The sequence below is a fragment of the Protopterus annectens genome, chromosome 8.part1 (genome assembly GCF_019279795.1).
Source record: "Protopterus annectens isolate FY-2018-M chromosome 8.part1, PAN1.0, whole genome shotgun sequence".
Lineage (NCBI taxonomy): Eukaryota > Metazoa > Chordata > Ceratodontiformes > Protopteridae > Protopterus > Protopterus annectens.
The window spans coordinates 150,291,054-150,317,336 of NC_056742.1; the positions used below are offsets into that span (position 1 = coordinate 150,291,054).

The 26,283-nt window shown below is 37.9% G+C and overlaps 1 protein-coding gene across 1 annotated transcript in view; it reads left to right on the forward strand.

Annotated features, from left to right (window-relative positions):
* The window catches only part of PKD1L2 (polycystin 1 like 2), a 1,522,374-nt gene that overhangs the window by 1,233,899 nt on the left and 262,192 nt on the right, over positions 1–26,283 (forward strand). Inside the window, exons 40-41 of the mRNA XM_044081586.1 lie at positions 1,223–1,408; positions 21,344–21,671. Of these exons, the coding sequence (XP_043937521.1) occupies positions 1,223–1,408; positions 21,344–21,671 (514 nt within the window). The remainder of the gene's footprint in view (positions 1–1,222; positions 1,409–21,343; positions 21,672–26,283) is intronic.

The following is a 26,283-nucleotide window of genomic DNA, read 5'->3' on the forward strand; positions in this document are numbered from 1 at the left end:
ATTTGCCTAGAATTATGTGGAAACTCCTGTGGATAAATAGATTATTTCCATCTTGTTGGCTAACTGCATTGCTTTTTGCTCGAACTGCAAACAAGTCCACTGAGGTTTCTGTCTCATCTCACCCTACTTTGGAAGGAAAGAGCAGCTTCAAATACCATCTTTACAGGGGCATCAGTTGGTGATATGTTTAGGGCAGCAACCTCAGCTTCTCAACACCCATTCACCAACAATAGCAAATCTGATCAAACTTCAGGGAAGAGTTTGGAAATGTTAAAGGTAGTTTCTCTGCATGATGCAGCTTGTTATCCTGTCACAAGATGAACAACTGCATAGATAGAAATGAATAGTATTACAGGGTGTCAATCTGAGAGGTGATCACCATAACAGTATGACTTCTTACCTATATCTGCACAATTAGCTCCAACCACTCATTTCCTTTTGTTGTTATTGTAGTCCATCTTGTTACTGCTGCTACAGTTTGGTTAGGTGTAATGTTATTTTCTCTTGGTATCCTGAGTTCCAAGGTGGCAGCAATGCTGCCTTATTGCAACGCCGTGAGATGATGATAGACCTATCTAGACCCTACTTAAACCAAGGACTGACAGATTGTTGCTGCAGTTTTTGTCATTCATGTAATAGGGCTTGTGTGTCTCAGTAACTCCATATATTGAGTTTGTATACAATGTATTGACAATGGTCATTTAGGCTACATCCCAGCCTTGATGGTGGTTTCTGAAAGAGGTATCTTCTCTTTTCCTACACTGATGGAGGTGGCAACAGATCTGTATGTATGGTGTCGTGTTGTACATTTGAATTTCTGTCTGAGTTGCAAAATAGTACTTGGTATCTGAACTCAGCGAGAGGTTTGTCTCAGAAAATCTGATTGTAACTTCTCGCTGAGGTCTAGCTGACAGCTACTGGCCCTTAGGAACATAACTGACACCTAGAGAAGCATATGGTAGATTGGCAGGGGTAGCATTTACTGTCAACTAGAAAGCCTTTGGAGTGATTTGAATCAAACTGTGTCGAACTGCATACACAAAAGTTAAATTATGCATCTGCTTTCATTCTGAGTACATCAGGCATGTAATGTTTGGCACTGAAGTAAACGGAACAAAATGTGTCAAAGTATAACTGTATTTTGAGGCCATATATTCACTTTCAGAATTATTTTGCATAAAAGTCCACTGGTAATTTATTTGCATTTTTGTATTTGTTTCAGCCTACCTGGGATTCTTATGGATGCTGCTTCTAGTTGCTTATGGACAGCGTGATCCTAATTCATATTACCTTAATAATCACATTCAAAGCAGCTTCACAAATGGATTCGCAGATGTACTTAGCTACCAAGGATTCTTTACCTGGGCAAATACCACATTGATCAACAAGTTGTATGGGCCTTACCCAGGTACACAGGCTAAAGATTTTGCTGTAATTCATTACTGCATTTTTAAATATTAGAGTTTTAGCAGATGTGCAGGTAAAATGTGTGCCATAAATTTAATTTTGCTTCAGACTACATGCTTAAGAGACTTTTTATAACACATCCATTTCATTATCTAGTAAAGTGTACTTGTCACATAAATTACATTGACAGATAACAGCTACAATATTTGTATCTACTGCAGCTATATTTAGCTGTCTTCATATTGGATTAAATGAGAAGACAAATGTTACAGTTGCTGTAACTTGTGTCCCATGTGAAAAAGAAAACTGTGAAGCTGCCAAGAGGAACGGATGAGCGATACGCAAGTTGTTTGCAGATGCATCCTGAGGTGAACATAGAAGTGCAAGACTGGCAGGTGATAGTAGATGGTTAGCAGCTACTGGTGTCATTAGTCAGTAAGTGACACCAACATTCTTATTTTCAGTAACTTAATTTTCTCATCCATTGCGCCAGGAGGTGCAGTGGTGCAACATGCGGGGAGTGTCACCTCTGCAGCCACCTTCCCAGTAATGTGCTCCAATGTAGTGGCGTGGTGAATGCAAACCTCATTCTTTAATGCATAATAAATGTATTGTATTCTGTACCACAATTAAGATGATGGCATGTGCATCATATTTAACACAGATATTAAAGCAAGTAGTTGCTTTCCCTTCTCAAATGAGTGTTTTGTAACACATACTGGTCACAACACATCTGAGCCAGCAAGCAGCACTGCTGCATTTCATACCTTATTAACAGCAGTACTAGCAGCATTAGACGGTTAATTAATCATCATTCTAAAGACTGAATTGTACTTTTCTCCTAATTTGTGTCTGTTGAGCACATATTCTATTTTTCACATTTGCTTTAGAAGGAATATATTAAGGCAGAAGTCAGGTGCTTTTACTATGTCAAAATGTAGCATGGTGCAGTACAAAATCTGATTTCAGAAATACAAAATACTTAAAAGTATCCTATGCTGACAATCATAGATCACTTCTTCCCTAAAAGGATGTAAACTTGAAGATGGTATATGTAAATAGGATTATCTCATCAATGAGCAAACTACCACTTGTGCAAATGCAGAAAGAATGATCTTTTTAGAACAGTTCTGAAAAAGACTGAAATAGAAAAAAAATATTAAAAAAACAATATTTTTTTGCAAGCAGCATGCCCCCCTGCACCCCCACACCACCTGCTAATTATATATACTAGTTCTGAGATAGCACAATAGCTGCGTAAAAGCAAATTCCAAGACCCTACTATTCTGCGATCTCATTCAAAAAGATGTGCCCACTGCTAGCCCTATTCACAGCTAAACTAATTAAAAGACAATGAGATACCCATTCTTTCAAGTGGCAAATGCATTAATCTTCACTGTGCTCTGTATCAAGAATGCCTTCACCAGGCAAAACCTTTGAATCAAGAGTTCTGGATTAGAACTGGGGACCTGGCTAAGAACAATATGTGATGTGAACTACTACAAAGGTGAAGCCCCTATTGCACACTGTCATACAGGCATCACCTACATGTATAGTTGTATGATTTTGGGCAACCCTACTTGTTTAGGCACCACAGAATGCACTGGTTGTTTGACCAGATGAAGAGTAGTCCTAGAAGTAGCTATTTCTCCAAGACATTCAGGGCCAGAATCAATGGCCTGAGCTCTATATTTAGTTCCCTTTCTGATGGTATAACTCCTGAATTATTTGAGAGCCTAGATGGGCACTAAAACCAAAATAAAGTGGTGCAGTAGTGCTCAAATAAAACACTAAAACCAAAAAAGAGCACTAAACGTTGTGAGTCTTCAGTTTATTACAAAATGTTAAGTTCTTTCGTCAATGCCAGCTGACTTCCTCAGAACACTCCAACAATATAAAAACTTGATTTCAATAATACATACCCAATGATGATTGGTTAAATATTCCACCAATAATTTGATGAAAATATCCACCAATAATTTGATGAAAATATCCACCAACAATTTGATGAAAATATCCACCAGACCAGAGTCTGTTCCATCTTTTATCCAATACCTGAATGAAACTACTTGTTTGTCTTTTCAGCTTTTCCCAGTTAGGGGTCGCCACAGTGGAACTCCGGTCCACTAATGATTGGCAGTAGATCTTTATGGTGTCGAGTTGCCAACCCAACGCCCAACCTTCAGCAAAGGTACGCCCATTTACGCATGTCTTTCGGAGGCCACTCAACCACGGGGAAGACATGCAGACTCCACACAGAAGGCACTCCAGACGAGAACTGAACAGGAAAACCTCTTGTTGTGAGGCAACAACGCAACCGCTGTACCAGCACGGCATTCACCTTTGATTACCATGAACAGGAAATTAATTACTTGGATATTAAGATATTAAAGGATCATGAGAAATTTGTTTCTAGAGTGTATCATAAGAAAACTTTTTGTAATAGTTATTTGCACTTCCACAGTCATCACCCCCTTTTTCAAAAGAAAAGTATTATCAAAGGTCAGGCCATCAGGGTAGCCAGGATGACATCCTTAAAGGAGGATGTAATTAATGAGTTTATACATTTAAATGATATGTTCTTAGAGGTTACCCTGGTGAATTTATTGATACTATTTTAAAAGGGGTGTTGGATGAGTGGGGTAAAAGGTATGCACCGCTTTTAGGAAAAGGACTTAATAAAATTATTAGTCCTGATGAACCCTTTAATAGTGAGAGGAAAATTGATTTTCAGCAGGCCTGCATCGTGCAATATAACCCTTGTATCATGGAGTTAAAGAGATACTTAACAAAAACTGGGGTATTTTTAAAACTAATCCTGAAGTATTTCAAGCATTAGGTGAGAAACCTATGTTTTCCAGTAAGATAGGACCTAATTTAAAGTCAGTTTTGGAAAGAAGAATTTTTACCAAAGGTGAACAGGGAAATTCAAATGGGACTAGGCCTTGTGGTAGATGTCCCTATTTTCCCTATATTTTACAGGAAAGTTCAATTTCCTTAGCTAACAAAAATAAAAATACTGTGTTTTTGAGAAAGGGCAATTGTTTTTCAAGTAAACTAATGTACATTGCTAGGTGTAATACCTGTGCATCTTTTTATGTTGGAAAAACTGAAAGATTGTTTAAAACCAGGATTTATGAACATCTGTATGATATAAAAAAACAAGAAGGAAGCTAATGCCTTATTTAAACACATTCTACAATGTGCTAATTTTTGTGGTTTCAAATTTGCTATTCTTGATATTGTATATATAGAAGCAAGAGGGAGAGACTGGCAAAATGTTCTCAGCAAAAAGAAATTACTATGGCAATTAAGATTGGCTGCCAACTTTTTTTCAGGGTTAAATGATCATCTAACGGTCCTGCCAATATTAAGAGAAAAAGAGCAGTTTAAGTAATAATAAAGGCTTTTTTTTAGGTATTTTGTTTGGGTAATACAGTATAACATATTAATCTAAATTCCATACTGTGAAGAACATTTTGGTAAACAAGATGTGATTATATAAATGTATAAATCGTGTTTTAAATTTGTGTTTTTAACAAAATGGTATATTTAATATTCATGAGCTGTATTTAATATTCATGAATTGTGGTTATTTTCATCAAATTATTGGTGGAATATTTAACCAATCATCATTGGGTATGTATTATTTAAATCACGTTTTTATATTGTTGGAGTGTTCTGAGGAAGTCAACTGGCACTGACAAAAGTGCTTAACATTTTGTAATAAACTGAAGACTCACAATGTTTAGTGCTCTTTTTTGGTTTTAGCCTAGATGGGCTTCCTAGCCCAGAAAAAAATGTGTCTGTCATCAGCATCTGAGTGGGTTCAGTTGCAAACAGAGAATCTGAATGGGTTCAATTGCAAAGAGAGAAGGCCCACTAGAAGATTCCAGTACCATCTGTATAGCCTGCCTGGGCAATCTGAATGGCATTTGTTATTCTTTACCATACGATATTTCCTTATACTATCCTTTCTTCCACAGATGTTTCCTAAGAAAATGAACCCAAACATAACATAATGAACATCTCTAGCCTATTGTTTTACTTTTGTTGAGCTTCCCCATTAAAAAGTTCAGTACATAAATAGTTTCAACAACTTCCTGCTGTCACTACTCTTTGACCCATGCAATTTATATCTGTTAAATCTTGTTTAATGTACGTATACTCATACTGTATACTTTTCTTATGCAATGCCTTCATGATGGCAGGGCGTCAAGCACATTGTGCTGATTAGCAGAAGTCTAATGTAAACATATTGTTCAACTGTTCAGATTTTTTTTTGATGTCCCGATTTTTGCCTCATATTTTTGACCTTTTACTCATAAAATTTGTGTTTTTTACCAAATCATTGAGGATTGAAGACAGATTTGACTTTCAGACTTCATATCCTTCAGAAAATGCATAGTAGTGCAAAATCTGTTATTTTAGAAACATTTTATTTGCATAACAGTAATATTTAAAATCTGTCCCTGATTTTGGACCTTCCCCCATTATGTTTGACTTTCTCCAGATATCTTGTGCTAAGAGGTATGAATGCAATAGCTGTGTTACAATTCTTCTTTGACTGTTCACTGTGAAACAGTATAATATTGATGTTTAGTTACTGTATTATATGTTCTTCACTTGTTTTTTATCTAGTCTGCCTATTTAGCATCTAATCACTTTAGTATTTTTTCTGTTAAGTACATCATTGTACAGTTGTGTCATTGCACTATACTTTGCTCGTACATTTTGTACAACCTCTTCTGAATTATTGAATTATTGCTGTATTATTTTTACATTTCTTTAGCAAGGACATGGCTGAAAAGGGAGGACTGCTGGTATAGAGTAACTAATAAATAAATAATAAAGATTGCTTGATATGGTCTACCATTCCAGGTCCCAGTGATGACCACTAAGGTCAGAAGGCACAGCTGGGCTCTGTACTGCATCTCCACCCAGGATGCCAAGACAGTATCATGGGCTTTTTTCAAAGACAGGAATGACTGACACTGGAGAGTGCCCAATTTTACCCTGATAAAGAACTTCTGAACTGGGATGAATGAAAGAGGCTCTTTCTAGTTTCTGATATCCCCCTCCCAAGGACTGTATTCAGTTGAAAATTCAAAGAAGAGGCCACCACCAAGGATTCTCCAGACTGAGCTAGTAAGAAACAGTCATCAACTTAAAGGAATACCAAGATACCCATTTCCTACAAGGTGTCAGCCACAGTCACTAGTAACTTTGTAAAAACTCTAGCATTAAGGAAAGCCCAAACAGCCACAGTGGGTAGCACCTTGGTAAACTCTTTTGGCATTGGGAAAAGCCCACATGATAACACTTTATGCTAGAAATAATGACCCCATTAGACCTACTGTAACAGTCTCCAGCCTGGATCCCAGATAATGATATGCCAGTATGCAACCATTATGTTCCTTAACACCATCTGGGTACCATGCAGGAGAAAAGGCACAGTCCCATAAAGATGGCCATCTAAATCAGAATACATTTCATGTGTGGGTTGATCTTTCTGAGGTTCAGAACTGAATTGAGGTTATCTGCCCACCTCAGGAAAGGGAACAAATGGGAGTAAATGCCATACCCCTCCCATGATACTGGCACAGAGTCTAGAGCCTCTTTGAACAGTAAAACTTCAACCTTTCCAAACAGTTTCACTGAAATGGATATGTCTGCAGTGAAGCCCCTTCTGGAAGTGGACTGGTAAACCTGAGAATGTGACCAAAGGTGTCTGTATAGGACACAATGACCCTTTGTGATGGTTCTGTATTGTGGAACAAACTCAGAAAACCACCCAAAATGTGCAGGTCCATAGATGAGCTAGGACTACAGCTGGATGGCTAGAGAAGTCACCCTCTTGGATGATGTAGCTGGATCCAGAGAAGGCATCACTGTGTGATAGTTAAGGGACCTTCCTTGGGTGCAAATAAAGACTGTTTGTGGTTTGAGTTTGTTCAGTGCTGTAAAGGGTGGAAGTGGCACAAGGGAAATTACAGAGGCTCACCACAAAGCCAAAAGCTTATTTTCTTCTCATGTAGTCATTAGTTAACAAGGTCTTGGGCAAACTTGTCAGTCAGTACTTCCCCAAACAAATAAGTATCTAGAAACTTGCTCCTCAGTTCTGCCTTCAGGGCAGACAATGTTAGCCATTCCACCCTGCACTGGCACACACCTGAGGCTGTGGCCCTAGCTTAAGCATTGGCATAATTAGCATTCCAGTGGGACATATGCCCAAGCTCTGTGGTACAGGCAGACAAAACTTTGAATATAATCATGAGTAAATGAGAAGGAATACAGTAGAAATATACCAATGGCATCAATGGATGTGAAAATGTTTAAGTTATAATGAAAGACTAAAAGATTTGAATTTGTACAGTGTTTCATATAGACATTCAAGAGGAGACCTTACAAAGGGCATTTAGAGACAACTACTCTGGGGAATTTTTGAGTTTATCATGGAGTAGTAGAAAATCATCAGACAACCTACAGTATATAGAAGATTATTGCTGAAACTGAATTTATCCTCAAGTCTCGGTGAGTACCTTCATGAGGTGGACCCTGTTTTTCACAAAATCTCACCAAGATGACACTGATATATAGACTGTATTTATATAGCATATAAGTGGGTAAAAAAATTAAAAAAGATAGCTAGGTGCACAAGACCCAGGATAAAAAAGTGCCGAGTCCTGGTAGGCACACTGGTGCCAGGACTGGAAAAGATGACAGTGTAGAATCTTTAAAATAAGGAAACATTCCTACAATGGGGCCTGTCCAGGCCCAGGGGGATGATGTCCCCCCTGTTGTAGAAGGAAGTAGTAGTCCACAAAAATCACAAAAACTGATAGGCCAAAGAAGAGCCATAAAGATGATAAAGTGGATTATTGAGGATAAGAAAGAAATTATGTATTGTTACTATTATGCAAAAAGCCCAGAATTTCCAGACACAAGATATACAAAACATTTAAAAGAGAAATTAGAGGAAAGAAAAATACTTCTACAAGAAAAACTATCAAAAGCTTCAAATAAAAAATTATATTCACTAATACAACAGATTTGTGAAAAACAATATATACATCAAGAAACTTTGATCTATTTGGAAAAAGCATAATCTGAGGAAGTGTGAAAATATAAACATCAAAACTCAGAGATTTTTGAAAAGTATAAAAAAGAAATAGGGACATGGGAAAGTAAGAGAGATTTGATATGGTACAATATTTATGCAAAGGAGAAAGTCAAATTAATCAATATACAGAAGGCAGCCCCAAAGATATTTGAAGGGAAATACAAGCAAAGGAATCCAGATATGGGAAATTTACAATAAAAAATTAAAATCACAACAAGAGAGTATAGAAAAGAAGATTAGTAAAATAGAAGTTAAAAAAATAGAAGTTGAAGTTATGAAATGCCTGCGGAGTGAAGGATTTAGTGTAGAAGATCTAACAAAGGTTACATCACAGCATGATGAAGTGAGTCCCAAAGTAAGGAGAAGCAGGAAGATCAGGAGACATGTGAAGAAAAAATTACGGACATGGTAAAGAAAAAGAGATTTAATGTGGTGTAATATTTACGCAAAGGAGAAAGCAAAACTAACCAATAGAAAAACAGCAGCACCAAAGATATTTGAAGAGAAATACAGACAAAGGAATTTGGACATGGAAAACTTTGTAATACAAAAAAATAAGAAGACAAAGAGGAAAATTAGAAAATGAGATTAGTAATGGAGGAGTACCTGCAAAGTGAAGGATTCAGTGTAGAAAATCTAATTCAGAAAGCACCACAACAGGATAGAGCAATGGATATCCAAATTATGGAAAAACTAGTGGAACAGGAAGCAACTGGTCAGGTGCCATATGAAGATATTTTGGAGCCTTCCACAGGAAACCAGTATAAACATTCACTTGAAGCTGGACAGAAAAGGTAGGAACAGGAAACTGTGGAAACTCTGACACAGTCAATGTTGAGGAGTGATAGGCCAGTGAGTTCCCATATGACAGAACAGATGACACAGGATGAAACTTGAAGAGAATGTGTCACAGGAAGATGCTAAAGAACTTTCTATAGAATGCCCGCAGGAAACGAAAAACAAACAAATGTGCCTTCAGGTTAGAAGAAAATGAACTAAGAGAAGAGTTGCTTGATTTGATAGAGATAGATAGACGTATTAAAATCAATGAAAGAAATAGACTGCAGAATGTCAATAAAACACAAAAAGTCAGAAGTTTGATAAAACAAATCAATACAGTAATTAGGACTGTCCATGGAGATCCATGCAATATAACAAAAGTAAATGGGATATATTACTGTGCAACTAACTTAATAACTGATAATGTTCTACCACAAAAACACAGGGTAGTAAGGGAAAGGAAGGGGAGAAATCAAATGCCATCATGGAAGTATTGAATAGAGAAAACTATAAAGAAATTAAGACAAGAAGTGTCGCTGTTAGAAGAATATAGAAGAGGGAACAGATCAACAAAAAATACTAAGAAAGGTAGATGTGATAAAAGCAATGCACAGTATGAGAACAGATCAGGATCTATAATGCACTATCGCAAATAACAAGCTAAAATTTTCAGCACAGGTGGAAAAACTTAGAAGATGCAGAGATAAATATAAAGAAAAAGTACAAAATAAGCAATTTATTGATGACCCAAAAAAGTTTTACAGAGAACTGGGAAACAAGGTAAAAAGAATTGAAAGACCACCAAAAAAAAGTAGAAATAGATACATTTTGGAGAAGTATTTATGAATATCCTGTGGAATATAGCAAAGATGCTAAATGGATAGAAGAAGAAAAAGAAAGAATAAGAAGTTTAAAGGTACAGTATATGAAATGGGATGAAGTAACAGCCAGAGAGATTGAAACAAAGTTAAGAAAAGCCTCTCATTGGAAAACCCCAGGCCCAGATGCAGTACCTAACTTCTGGATAAAAGTATTAACATCTTTGCAGGAAGTTTTAGCTATGAGTAAGGACTATTTATATGTGCACCCTAAACAGACACCAACATGGCTAACAACAGGAAAAACAATACCCCTACTTAAGAACCTGCAAGCTACCCTAAAAACTATAGACTAATAACTTGCCTTCCAATGACATATAAAGTATACACTGGAACTGATGCGAACAGAGTTTATAGTAATTTAGAAGAAAACTCAATTGTGGCAGTAGAACAAAACAGCAATAAGAGAAAGTCATATGGAACAAACGATCTTTTGTTGTTAAATAAAGTCTTAGTGGAGAACTGTATAAAGGGGAAGAATCTAAGTATGGCATGGATTAAAAAAGCATTTGATAGTATCCCACATTTATAGATAAAAGAGTGCTTAAAAATGTATAAGATACACCATACACTGATCGACTACATTACAGTGACCATAAAACAGTGGCAGACCACTCTGCAATTAAGCCGTGATAAAGGACAAATTATTATTCCTGGGAGAAAAATTCAAAGGGGGATATTACAGGGTGACTTTCTATCACCACTTTTATTCTTTCTTGCCCTTAACCCACAATGGTGTGCCTCAAGAGGTCAACAGGTGTGCCATAAGATTTTTTTTAAAAAGATAGCTTTTTAAAACTTAAGGATTACTTCACTCACTTGCTGTTGCTGCCACTGAAATCACCCATCCACAATCCACCTAAAGCCACTTTGCTTCCATTTTATATTGAATTAAGTAAATACAAGAATTATCACAGAGGCAAGGTACTGTGACACAGATGCACCGACTAACCCAAATCCACTTGGGTACAAAACACAACATTGCCATCTTGGCTGTGCTCAAGGACAATAGGCTCCTATTGGTGGAGGGACTAGCAATTGACATAACTTGTCCTGCATCAGTATTTGTACGGATGGTGCCCACTCTATGTCACGAAGTGTAAAAGGATTTGTTACATTGGCTCAAAAAAGAATCCTAGAATTATTTGTACTCATTTTCTCCACGGAGAAGTGCTAGTGTCAAAATCATTGGTACCCGAGCTGAAAAAAGTACTAGACAATAATGTCACAATTGTCAGTTATATAAAAAGCAAGCCGTTACAATCAAGATTGTTTGCAGCACTATGTTCCCCAATGGAAGCTTCTCACATGCAGTTGTTATTCCATACAGAAGTTAACAACATTCCATACAATATTAACAACAGTGAAATAAAAGCCCCAGATTACAATATTATACGAAAAGACTGGAAATGTAGAAAGGGTAGAGGAGTACCTATATTATTTAAAAATCATCTAATTCTAGACCACGTAGACATAAACATTCCTGAATTTGACAATGCTGAATTTATCTTTGCTAAATTAAAAATTACTCCCAAAAAACACATTAATAATATTATTTGTGGTTATATCCCACCAGGAAACAATATCCCCACTCTGGAAAACATACTGCTCTGGATATCCAATTCTCTCCCACAAGAAACAATTCTGATGGGAGGCTTCAATATAGATTGGCTTAACTACTCCTCAGAAAATCCATCTTCCCACTAAACCTCCATAGGTTTACTCAACTCATCACCTCCCCTACAAGGACTGATAAATCTTCCAAAAGACAATCAATTTTTGACAAGATGTTTAGTTAACAACCCTCTCGGGCATCTCAATCAGGTCATCTGCCAGACAGTCTAAGTGAGCATCAGCCAACCTTCCTTCTTATGACTCAGACTCACCAGGTCATCCAACCCACCTTCCATTGAATTAGAAAAAAAAATTAACTTAAATAGCTTCATCGCCACTCTAAATAGTTGTAACTGGGAATCTCTCAAACAGTTACCTCTTGATGACTCAGTTAACTCATTCAACAACACATTCTTAGACATATTAAGCTCCCATGCTCTCACTAGAATTATCAGAGTAAAATCTAAGTATGCACCCTGGCTAATTAAAGAATGTAGATCCCTACTCAAGGCTAGAGACAAAGCCTGACAACAATTTCAAATAAAACAAAACACAAACAACTAAGCAAACATATCTAGAACTTCGGAATAAAACAAACAAAAAAATAACAATAAAATTAGACAAAATCAGCTATCACCAAAACATCCAAAATAAACATACAAAACCCCCCAAAAATTCTGGGCAGCAGTTAATAACATACTTCAGCCAGGTAAATCCACCACCCCTGCCCTAACAACAACCAACAATTCTGATAACATTGCAATGCAATTTAATAAATTCTTCACAGAAACTATCCAATCCCTAGCAAACTGCATCTCTTGCCCCCCAGAACACCACCAAATCCCAAGACTCCACCTCCCACTTCAACTTACACACAGTATCTGTAATAACTGTAAAACAAAATACTTCAAAAACTTAAAACAACAACTCTAGCCACTGACAACCTTCCAGCCATATTTTTGGACTTAGGCCAAACATTTGGCATGTACCTGACTAGACACATGCAACAGCTGGAAAGGCCACAAAAGTACCTCACGAAGAGGATCCTAGGCATTAAACACATGTCCTACACGGACAGACTCATAAAACTTGAGCTGTTCTCTGTCTCATAACATCTACTAAGAGGTGATCTCTGCTTGACTTACAAAGCCATGTCTGACCCAACTATGTTACAAATGCTACATCTAAAGAAATCCCAATCCATCCGCACCACACGATCCAGAGACCTCAACCTCATTACCCCAATTAACAGAACATGCTGGACGGACAGGTTCATAACCCAGAGACTGCCCATGCTCTGGAATAGACTTCCCATACATGTCAAGCAGAGCACTTCACTGGCCTTCTTCAAGAAAAGTCTTGATGAGTGGATGGGAAATAGAAGGTTCATCTCAGGGATCACTCCAGTGGCTCTACTTGATAGAGGCACTGGGAACTAACATTGAGTGGCATGATCCCAGGGCACTTCTATGGGCTAGGCTTGTAAATGCTCCAGGGCCATTAGCCTAGTACGCACCTGTGAACCTACTGGCACCCCAAGATAGTGGGCTATGTACACATTGGTTTACAAAGTGCTTTGAACATGTGGGAGAAACAGACAAATGGAGGTTTTGTAAAACAAAATTGGAAACAGTTGCACACCTCATTGCTGGTTGTGACATACTAATGGCAGAAGGATTGTATACTGAAAGGCATAATAATGTAGCAAGACTGTTGCATTGGGGATTGTGCAAACATTATGGTACTGAAGTGACTGAAAAACACTGGAAACATGAACTACAAAGCATCATAGAAAATGATGGTTTACATCACATGGGATCACCCATTGACAACAGTTCAAAAAATTGATGCTAGAAAACTGGATATAGTGGTCCATGAAAAGAAGACAAAAGTAGCATTGATCATTGAAATCTCCACACCCAGTGACTACAGTGTCTTGCGTACAGAAAGACACAAAGTCATAAAATATCAGGAACTGCAGGCAGAAACAAGAGCATTGTGGAAGAAAGATACCCAGATGGTTCCAATAGTAGTGGGAGCAATGGGTCTTATAAAAGAGTCTACAATCATATTTAGATATGTTACCAATCCATGCAACCCCATAGAAACTGCAGAAGGAGTCATTACTGGGCATATTGCGGGTGCTGTGAAGAGCACTTCTGGCTGACATCAAAGATTAAAACAATACTAATTTCATGAACTTTAATTGTACTTTGACTTAGGAATGGGGCCCATTCCCATCATGGTATTAGAAACCCAAAAGACTTGGAGAAATTAAAAAGAAAGATTATGTAGGAATGAGAGGTGTACTAATTGGTTCTCTGAGAGAGTGGCTGATACATGGAATAGACTAATAAATCACATTGAAGCAGGCGCTAACTTTGTTTTTTTTTTTAAACAACCTGGGACTTACTATGGGAAAACTGTTTCGGTATATTGGCAGGCCAAAGGGGCATTATTGCCCATGTGTGAAATATCTGTATGCATGTATATAAGAGTGATTAGAAGCTCAGGATGTGGAATAGTCTGGCAAGGGAGAGTGAAAGTCAATAGCTTAATCTAAATCACTCTTGCTGGGGGACAAAGAGATGGCTTTCCTGATTACTGACTGCCCCATTTGTAAGTGGAGGCCTGCATGTTCACAGTGTCTGTAAGAATGGGGCACGTGGACTTGGCGATCTGAAGTCAGCAATGGTAGCTGTGAGTGGGCATGTGTGTGGGAGCACACACACCATGGGGGAGTGTAAGACACTTTTCCAGTGATGCAGGTGCCCATATCAGCCACCAAGGCAGTGTAGTATCAGGGCCATAAAAAAGGAATCCCCAGTGGCTGCATACATGATAACACTGCAATCGGCTTTTAGCCAAGGGGAGAATTAGGACCTATCAATGGCAGAACTTGATTGTCAGCAGACAGAAATAAATTACAGTAAGACACATAATATCAGGGAAGTCATCCATTAGCCCTGATTCAGAGATGTCCTTCAGCTTATTAGCACTTTTTTTGTAATTAGGTGGACCTTGAACTGGGACAGATGAAATGAATAGTTGAGAGCTCTAAACCAAAAAATGGCAGGGGAGTATACTTTAGTGATACTGTCCAAACCTCTAGAAACCTCATACAGATGGCAACATGATCTATCTAGGACCCATGCTGGACAAAAGAGATCACATAGAAGTCAGCACTAGGATGCTTAGGGAGTTGCTCTGTCCATTCATGGAATGGCTTGTAAAAAGCATCAGAATTTTTTCAGGGCGAAGGGGACATAGTCAGCATGCCTTAAAGTTACTATGATTGTATCCCAAATAACTGTATTTCAAGGAGAGATGGAGTAAGACTGTTTATACTGCTTCCATATAAAATCTGCTGGGGGATGGAATAGGGGCCCAAGGGTGGTTTAAACTGTTCCTCATAAGCTTGGGGCCATCTCAAAGGAGAGATCATATAAGGGAGATGTGTATAGGAGATGACTCATTTTTTATCCATCTCTGAGACAGTGGTCTTTAGATATCCCCAAGCCTTCGCAGGAGGCTCTAAAGGCATCAATACTACAAGATTCTCTACTTGATGCAAATTCAGCACATCTCATACATTTTGCTAATGCCAAGTTAGCTGGTTTAGGTGAAATTCTTAGCAGACATCTTGCAGATATTCTGTTTGCATTACAGGGTCTAAAGGACATAGTGGTACTCAGAGAACTGGAGAGTTGTTGAATTAATATGTTGCCCAGTTCATTTGCAGTCCAATTTGTGTAGTATTAAGGGGAGCTGTATACAGTGTTGGCACACAGATGTGGATCTGGGCAGCTAGAGGTATATTTGGAGGCACTGTGCCTTCCTAAGTTATAAAGAGTGGCAGATCTTCTAATGCAACCTGTATAAGTAGAAAAGGTTGTAGAAGGTATCAGCTTATTAACATCAGAGAAAGTTCCTGGGCCAAATGGCCTGTCTATGCTTGCTTACTGTGCTGTGACATTGGAAATTGCAGTTAATAATGTGAGCATATGGCAATGGGTCTGGGGCTACAGAAAATGTCTTAGAAGCTGCTGTTGCACTACAAATTAAACCCATGAAGGATCTTGTGGAAATGGTATCATATAGACCAGCTTTTCTAACAAACAGTGAGACGTATCTATATTCTATCTTTGCTGCTGGAGTTTTGTTTGACAAAAGTGTGACTACCTTTGCTAAGTAAGTAGCAAGTAGAGTTTGTTTAAGATAGTAACTCAGTGTATGCCCTTCAAATGGTACATCATGCCCTTGCACCTGTGGGCAGGTATGGTGGGCAATGGAAGGTCTTATTTTGTTAGCTGTAGAGAAAGCACCTGATTCAAAAATATGGAATTTATTTCCTGGTCACACACAAAACTATTAGTTGTTTCCCTATGTTCCTGCAGTATGTGAAGGGGTTAAATATAACATGTTACTATCACAACCGTTTGGTATTCTCAGGGGCATAAGGCAGTGCTGTCCTCTTTTCCCTTACTTATTTAACTCAGCACTGCAATCCCTTCTGGGTACTATTTTAGGGATCCTGTAGTTCTTAGGATACCTATTACTTTGCACAGCATAAAGGTGGAAATGATGTTCTTGTTCTGATTAGGAATACTGTGGTGTCCTTTAGCAGGGACTTGAGCAAAACTGGGCTACTATTTCCTGGAATGCAAACTCTTCAGTCCCAAATATTTGCATTGAGAAGTCCCAAAATGTTTTCTTTTTGAATTTATATTACACACTACAAGACAGCTATAGTTTAATCAGTCATTGTACACTTACAGAGTATTTCTCCATCTCTGCATGTTTATGTGACAGTAGAATTGCCATATATAAGTGAAGGTGTACGGAGGAGTGAAAACAGCTATACAGAAGTTTGCAAGGAGGGTGGGGGGTGGACCTAACAATAAATGCCTTTTTTCATAGTGTCACCTATAGGGTTGATGGATATTTTGTCTGAAGATCATAGCTTATTCAATTTACTGTTGGTGGTTTATGCTTTGACTTTTCATATGGGACTTAATTTGTTTTATTGGAAACAAGAACTCAACTGTTAGAGTGAATGTATGTGTGAGGGAAATATCAACAAAGAATACAGCTATATCCAGACTGCAATCTACTCAATTGCATCAGGTTCTGTAGCATAAAGTTTACAAGTTTCTGTTTTCCTTAAACGTCAAAGGTATTTAGAATATGGTAGGGAAATGAGAACTACAGAATTATAGGTTCATAGGTATATACTAGACTAACAACCACCAGGGCCTTTATAAGCCTAGCCATGCAACCCAACCCAATTGTGTCCCTGTATATCATGGGCATTTATTAGGAGGGAGTATGATAAGAAGTTTCTAGAGGTTATGTGGGGGGGGGGTATGTTAGTTTAGGCATTACTGTCTGCATCTGTCTATCAGAGACATATCCAGGGTGAATTTCTGATTTTTCCATCTATTGGTTAAGGTTACACTTAAATAGGGTTTGAGATGGGCTCTGCTTCACACGGATGGGGAGTCTGTTCGAGAACATGGGTTCCTCTGAGACACATATTGGTCTTGCCAACATGTCTTATTTATATAAACTGTTTTACACTTTTAGTAGACTGGCCGGCATCCTGTAGCCGTTCATGCCAGGGCTTATTTTTCTATCATGACCATTTTACTTTCGTAATATCTGAAGTGTTATTGTTGATAATGATCAGAAATTGACAACAATGAGTAGCTGAGAACATTCAGAGAGTTATACAGTTTGCTAACAAAACTGAAAGGCTCAGAATATTTTGAACAGTATTTCACAGTACAACTTTTCTAGCAAAATTCATCATTTGCCATGTGACTGATATGTTTGTTGTTGTTTACTTGTGTATTTGCATCTAACAATTCCTGACCTCAAAGTCATTAATATGCCAGGCCTGACTCAACAACATCTGCTTCTTAAACTTCTTGAAAATTCACGTTCTCATTAATTCAGTAATGTTATCTATCTATCTTTGCCTCTGTTCCCCCTTCCTCTTTTACCCTCGGTGCTTCCCAGCATTGATGTCTTTTCAATGAATCCTGTCTTCACCTATTGTGGCCAAATTATTTCAAGTTTTAGTTTTACTTTCAGGCCTTCCAGTGAATGTCTTAGTTTATTTCTTCAGGTACTGGCTGATTTGATTTTCTTACAGTCCATGGAATTTTCAAACATTTTCTATACAACCACAGTTCAAAAGCATCAGTTTTCTGATACACAGCCTTACTTATTGTCCAACTCTCACAGCCATATGTTATTACTGGAAAAATAGTTTTGACTATATGGACCTTTGTTGACAATTTAATGCCTTTCCCCTTTAAAATATTATCCAGATTTATAGCTTTCCTTGCCCATCTTTTAACTTCATGGCTGCAATCACCATCTGCAGATTCTTTGAGCCCAGTAAAATTTAATCTGTCATTGTCTCCACTTCTTTCACATCAAGTTGCAAAGAATTAATAAGGCTTTATGGCAAAATTATAATTTTTTTTCTGTTTATAAATGAGCCAGATTTCAACAGTTCTACTTTCACTTTCATCAGCAAGGTCTTCAACTGTTGTTCACTTTCAGTAGTACTAGTGCTCATCTGCATATTTAAGATTGATAATATTTCCCAGCAAATTGGATTCCAATGTCTGATTCATCTAACACAGTATTTTGCATGATATAGTCAATGAGAGACGGTCACTCTATTGACACTCCATTTCTTTAACTACGAATACATCAAACAAAAAGTGTCAAAACAAATTTTAGTGAAAGTGGAGATTTACCTTTTCTCCACTGTTGTGTGACCTTGGAGTAGGTATGTGTAAGTTTTGGGGGTATGTGGGCTGTCCCTCCACACTGAGGGAGGGGGGCATGCAATGAGGCTTGTTTCTTGAAAAAACAATTACCTCTGAGATTTGCTGAAAATATTTCAGCACAATCTTTTCATCTGATGGCATTTGGTACATTGGCTGTCAATCAATCAACATACTTTCATATTTAGCATATGACCTGAATAAGCAGAATGACAATGTACAGCTTTGTCACACTCCTGTCCAAATCGTGAACCAACCATTTGTTCTATATTCAATTCTAACTGTGGTTATTGTTCTACATATAGATTCCTCATAAGGCAAATAAGGTGACCCAGCATCCCAATTTCTGTAGGAGTTTGTTATGGTCCACACAGTTAGAGGCTTGAGTGTAATCATTAAAGCAAATATAAGTATTTTTCTGGATCTGCCTTGCCTCTTCCATAACCCACCAGTTTTTGACAATTTAATCTCTCTCTCTCTCTCTGTTTAATTTGTTGCACCCTGCCCCTTCTAAAACCAGCTTCTACACTTGTTAGTTTCCAGTCCATACATCATTGCAGTTTAGCTTGCAGGACTTTGAGAATTAGCTTGCTAGAATGTGAAACAAGTGCAATTGTTCATTAATTTGAGCTATTTTTAGCATTGCCTGGTTTTGAGATTGGAATATAAATTTACCTTTTCCAGTTCACTGAACCACTGCTCTATTTCCTCAAATATGATGGCAAAACTCAAGCAGCAGTGTAACAGCACCATTTTCATGATCGTAAACAGCTGATATAGAACTCCATTGCTTCCTGCAGCCTTGTTATTAGCAGCATTAACAGGTCACATCTCTTTCCCATTCTGTTGTCTTCTTCTAGTTCTTTGCACTGCTCATATAAATATGCTGATCTGCACATGAACCTGTTATTTAATTATTCATTTAAATATGCCTTCTGATCTCTTCTTCCTATTTAACAAAACTCTGCATTCAGTTTGATATAGTTTTATCTCCACAGCCTTTTACTCTGTTGATTGGCCACTTCTAAAGCCTCTGCTGATAGCTATCATGCCTTCTTAGTCTTCCTTATATTTCGAATATATGTATATAAATATATGTGTGTGCATGTAGGTATATATATATATATATATATATATATATATATATATATATATATATGTGTGTGTGTGTGTGTGTGTGTGTGTGTGTGTGTATATATGTGTGTGTGTGTGTGTGTGTGTGTGTGTGTGTGTGTGTGTGTGTGTGTGTGTGTGTGTGTGTGCATGCACACGTGTGTTAGACACACTCACCTAGATTTACATATGGGTTACTGACAACTTGTCAAATGTTAGAATAACTGGTACAGCTGAACAAATGTCCTGACTTTTTATTCTGTGCAAGATCACAGTGCAGTGGGGATCAAAGAACTGGTCATTTCCACACTGTAGTATAATCTCAGAGTGGGTATGTATAATTAGCAAGAGGTATGGGAGCCCCCTGCAAAAAACATGTTTTTCTTGTTTTTTTGTTGTTAGATGTTCAGTAAGCAGCTGATCAACCAATTGTGTTCAAACAGTTGCCTCTCAATATCATTCATTTTTGACATTGGTAGACTATACATCCATGTGTGTGTGTGTGTGTGTGTGTGTGTGTGTGTGTGTGTGTGTGTGTGTGTGTGTGTGTGTGTGTGTGTGTGTGTGTGTGTGTGCATGAGTGTGTCTCTGTGTGTATGTGTGAGCCATAATTGCAACCTTCTGGACAGTTCCAGAAACTTCGGTCTAGAATTTATTGGGTGCTCTCTCTAACAGGTATAACCCTTAAAGCTATCCTTTACTTCCACTACATATTCCCTTGCAATATTGTTGAGCTTGTATCTAGTTGGCAAGGACACTTTTCTTGAAAATTCAAAAGACAGTCTGACACCTAACAGTTATTATGTATTTAATATGATGTGTGTTTATTGTATTGAATATTAAAATGTTTCATAGGTTCATAGGTTCATACTAGGCTATCGGCCCGAGGGCATTTACAAGCCTAGCCCATAGTTTTTTTGTACGCCACCGCCACCCTTAGTATTGGGACCACTACCATTTTTTTTTTAATTAACATGCTTGTCTTTTGAAAAATTGTATTATGCAATTAAAATAATCTTTTCATTAATTGTTAGAGTTTAATGTAATTGAACTGTGTCACATATCTTAGTCAAAGTGATTATATAATTGTGAAGGATATTGTTCCTTCCTTCTGAAGAAGTCTACAAACTGAATGGTAAAAGCAATGAAACTTATGTGCACTGGTGTATTCCCTTTCTCCTTCCCAAATTTGAAAGTTTGCATTTGTTGTTTATCTCTCTATCTATTTATTTATTTTGAGGCATATTTGGTGTGCAGGAAATGTTTTTCTCTTTTTCAGAAGATGGCAACTCTTTCTTTTTGTCTTCGGTAATTCAGAGGTTTTTTTTGTAATCCCACTGTGACCGGGACTGTTCTGATGCACATCTACAGAATGTACACAGAGTTGAAGATGGGCCATTTTCAGTGCATAAGCCATACATGGAGTGCATTCCTGCAGGGCTATGTTTTGAATTTTTTTTCACTTCTTTGTCATTCAGTAAGAATGTTTTAAGCATGGCAAGTGATTATCTGAAACAAATTATCCATCTAACTAGTTACTTTTATATAATATATATCAAGTGTATCCTGCAATGGTTTCCTGTAACATTTGTAAATGTTTTCCTAACGTTTTCTTATAACTTTAGGTTTTATTACTGATGGTAATTCCAAGCTGGTTGGCAGTGCTCGCATTCGACAAATACGAGTTAAAAAGGATGCCTGCTCGATCCCTAAACTTCTGCGAAGTGACATCAGAGAATGTCACACTCCGTATTCACTGGAAGATGAAGATATGTCTGACTACGGGGTGCATTGGAATGTGACTGTTCCTAGCAATTCTTCATTTTTGAGTAATGTATGGCACTATCAGAGTCAGTCCATGCTAAGAGGACACCCATTCTGGGGCCAACTTGACATGTATCGAGGAGGGGGCTATGTGGCCAGTTTGGGAACAGACGCACAAAATGCTACAAGGTAGAGCCTTCCTATATCTGTAAGAACTGCAAACAAATTAAACAGTAAAATATGACAAGATATGATATATTGATGGGTATACCAGCTCTTCACTTGATGTAGCATACATTTTATCTGAATAACTCAGCAAATGACAAATTGTCAGTCTTTCAGTTTATCTGAATTCTGTGCCATCCCATTATAATATCTGTATTGAAATAATTGTATGACAAAAAATGTTTTACATTTCCTACATAAATGCCCTTTGTCAAAGGCGCATTTTACTACCTATGGCTAAAAAACCTGAGATGTTTTAACAAGAGACTGTTAGGAAAGTGAACATAAACAGTATCAAATGTCAGCCATGTTTAGTGCCTGATACAGCAGGCACAGTTCCCTGACTGTTTTACACATACAGTCTCAACATATGAGTCACATGTGTTGATCCACAGGCTCCAGTGCTGTGCTTGTAGCAGTTTTAAAGAGAAAATTTTGTGGTATCCCTCGAAGTCTCAGGAAATCTAGTATGCAACCTATTCTGGGTCAAAAACAAACCAGTCAGTAACAAAACTAGGTGCATAACATATTTCAAGGAATGAACTTCACACCCTCCACACTGTGAAGTTTCTGCTTGGTTTGTTTAGCAGTTTTAAAGACATGTTAATTGACAGAGATTCCAAATATCACGGCAGGCTTGTCAAGTTGCTATGGAAATCAGGGCAAAGCGAACTCTGATGTCATTTTTATCTAGCATTAACAGTACCTTAAAGAGCTGAGTTTATACAGTTAAAATATTGTAGATGCTTATCTGTACCCACACACTTGTGTACCTACTGTCACTCACTATTACTGCAGAACTGGGATACTTGTGAGCCCTTGTGCAGCCAAACAGTGACACTAAATGGCTGACAAAGTGGCACAGGCAAAGTGTTTATCATCAGGTGTGACACTCCTGGGGTGGGCAGTCTTTGCTGGAAGAAATAAGTGAACCCATGACAGCCCACCCTTACGCAGCATAACAGCTGCCTGCATGTATATCCCACATTTGCTTTCATACCTAGATGTGCAACCACATGCTTGATTAATTTCAGCAGTAGAGCTACACTTCTTAATGCCTTTGCTGACCAAACTCCAGTACACACTCTTGCCACACAATTGGTATCTCTATGCTGCTGAAAGCAATATTTCAGATGTTAATGAGTATAGCATCTGTAAGCATAGATCTTACCTGTCCAGAATTTCACAAAATGTCCACATTATTGCCTCATATTTGTGTTCTGTTCCTCATAAAATCTGCGGTTTTCTGGTATAAATCACCGAGGACCGAATTCACTGAATAATGACAAACATTTGAGCTTCAGATCCCATATTTTTTCAGAAAATGAATGTTAATGCAAAACCAGTAATTTTATCTACTTTCTAATTTTATAAGTGCAATATTTAACCTCTGTTCTTGAATTTGGGCCTTTGTTCATCCATTATTTTGACTTTATCCAGAATTCTTGTGCTACAATATTAGGAGGTATGCCTGCAAGTGCTTTGTCATTGCATGTATCTGGTAGCAGCATTCAGCTGAAAAAAAGTATATATATTAATCTGATTAAAATCAAAAGATGAAATAATTTGTAATTTCCATTCATAAAATTCCAGTGAGTCTAAATGGGTAATCCTGCAGCTGTTGTTTGCTGACTACAGCTAAAATGTTATGTCACATTAGTCTAAGGGGCATACCTTTCAACCTCCTAGAGCAAGAAATCTGGAAAAAGCCAGAAATAATGGGAGTACAAAGGCTCAAAAATAGGGACACTTTTAACTATTGCTATTACATACTTAAAAGCTGATATAATAACAGATTTTGCATGACTTTTCTGAAGGATTTGAAGTCTGAAACTCAAATGTCTGCCATTATTTTCTGAGTTTAGTCCTCAGTGATTTGCCAGTGATTTTCCAGAAAAATACAATTTTATGAAAAACAGACAAAAAATATGAGGCAAAAATCTGGACATTCCTCGAAAATCTGTACATTTGAGAGGAATGCTAAGGTGTAGGGTCATGAGATGATTATGTTGAAAATTCCAAACAAAACAATCTCCCCAGTTATAAGTGTATTTTAACTTGCCAAATACTGTCTCTTGAATTAAACAGAATTCTGTGCTTTACCCAAACCATGTAGTTTAGTTATTTTTTCACATCTCCTGAATAATACAATAGCTGTGAAAAACTAAGTAGACCAAAGTGTTTTGTTGTTCCTAATGCATGGATTGTTTCATTATCTGAAATCCTTTGCCCAAGAAATATTTTTTAATTCTGCTCTTGAAGAAAGGCCACTAGATAAGCAGTAATATATGAAAGGGTGAGTATCTTTGGGGTGCAGCAGACCGACCAGGAATATGTTGAGGCCAGACACTAGAGACAACAAACATGTTAACCCTAGGAGCAGAAATTATGTCCTTACAATCCTTAACCTTGAAACTATTATTGGGATGTTATTATGCATAGAAACTTGGAACTACAGGAGAGTATTGGCTTTAAAATTATTTCTCAAAAGTTTGTTTAATCTATGGTTTTGACTAACTGTACCTGTTCCATGAGGAAAGGAATATTCCAAATGAGACCTAGTTATATGCAGTTGGTAGTTTATCAATATAATGCCACCAGTTGGCATAGACACCCATAGATATATGGACTCCTCAACTGTCATAGGTGTCAGCAGCACAGTGAGAACTGGGCAATCCAGTGGAGAGGGAGTGAGAAAGATGCAGCTATTATTCACTCATCCATCATAGGAAAAGGGACAGGGGTATATGTCTCAGAACTGGCCTACTGCGAGATCCTCTGATGTAGATTTGTGGGACCTACTGAGAGCAACCGCTGCAAGAAAACAGGTATATTAAGGGAAAAGAGTCTGTTACACAGAAAAATGTGTCAGTCTACACTTATCCTCCAGAGTTGTAGCCAAAACGTGCAGGGAAGCTTAGGTACATTAAAAAACAAACCTTCAGTTTGCTTAGGAAGATTGACTTTGACATTTTTATAGTCAACTTGCTCCATACAGCAATGACAGTGGGAACAAATAGCTAACTAGGATGATAGATCATTTTATGAGCAGGCCATCATGGTCAAAAATGAGATAAAGATAAAAACAGAAATACTTTAGTACCATAATGCCAATGCCAACTTATGAATGTGTTTATGTTTCACTGGAACTGTGTGTGTGTGTGTGCGTGTGTGTGTGTGTGTGTGTGTGTGTGTGTGTGTGTGTGTGTGTGTGTGTGTGTGTGTGTGTGGTGGCAGACCCGACCTGAAATACTTTTAAAGAGAGTCTTTTAACATTCAAATGTGTTTCTGAAACATATTTGAGAAGGCAGAGGCTTTTTTTTTTATTTTACCTATTTGTTGACCATTTCAGGGATGACCCAGGAGCACTGTGGTTCAAATAACAAGGAAAGGAATCAACCCCTATAGCCTGGGGATAGGAAGCATCATGGACAGCTCAGAGCTTTAGTCCTTAGCATTAACATGACATGCTGCAGTACTCATAGGCTTTTGTTTCTTACTGTTGGAATAACAAAGATCTCTCTATGAAGCATAATGGTGCCAAAAGTAGCATTGCTACCACATAGTGCATGGCGTTCTACTTTGGTTCTGGGCATAGTTACATGTCCTCCTTTTTCCATGTGGGATTTTGCCAGGTCCTCTAGTTTCTTCCCACAGTGCAGAGACATGAAGTAGGTAAGTTGGCAGTCCTCCAAATTACCTGTTTAAGCAGTATGTGGGTGTTTCTTTGGATGGGCTGCCATTTATATATATATATGTATAGATGTATGTATATAGGTAGATACACACACACACACACACACACACATGCATATATATATATATATATATATATATATATATATATATATATATATATATATATAGATATATATATATATATGGGTCTATCTTAGTACATCGACATTTCACAATACAGCGGATTCACCGACACCATAATGTCGAAAGCCACGTTACCGACGCCAGAAGATCGACAAGGCAGGAGACCGACGGAGGAAGACACCGGCAGCTGAGAAGCTGCGATGGGAAAGGATATGTAAGTCTGCGGTAGTGACGGACGATAGTCGAAATAAGGTAAGTGTCGATGCTGGTGTTTAGTAGGGGTAGGGTGGGATAAGTGAGTTAGGGTTAGGGCGGTTTAGGTGAGTGTCGAGTAAGGTAAGTGTGCGATGTTGGTGTTTTGTAGGGGTAGGGGTGGGATAAGTGAGTTAGGGTTAGGGCGCTGGTTAGGTGAGTGTCTGAGTAAGGTAAGTGTCATGTTGGTGTTTTGTAGGGGTAGGGGTGGGTTAAGTGAGTTAGGGTTAGAGCGAGTTAGGTGAGTGTGCGATAGTGACGGACCTTAGGGTAAGGGTTTGGGTCAGGGTTGTGGATAGTTGTGTATGTATGGGTTAGTGTTTGTTTGTAAGGATTTTAGTGTGCTTGTGTTGTGTGTGTGAGTGTTGGATAGGGGATGTGTTTTGTTTGTTGGTATGTTGTGTCGGGTGTATGCGATGTCGTGTTTGTGAACTGTCGATCTTCTGGCGTCGGTTAAATGACTTTCGATGTTTTGGTGTCGGTTAATTCGTTTTCGGTATTG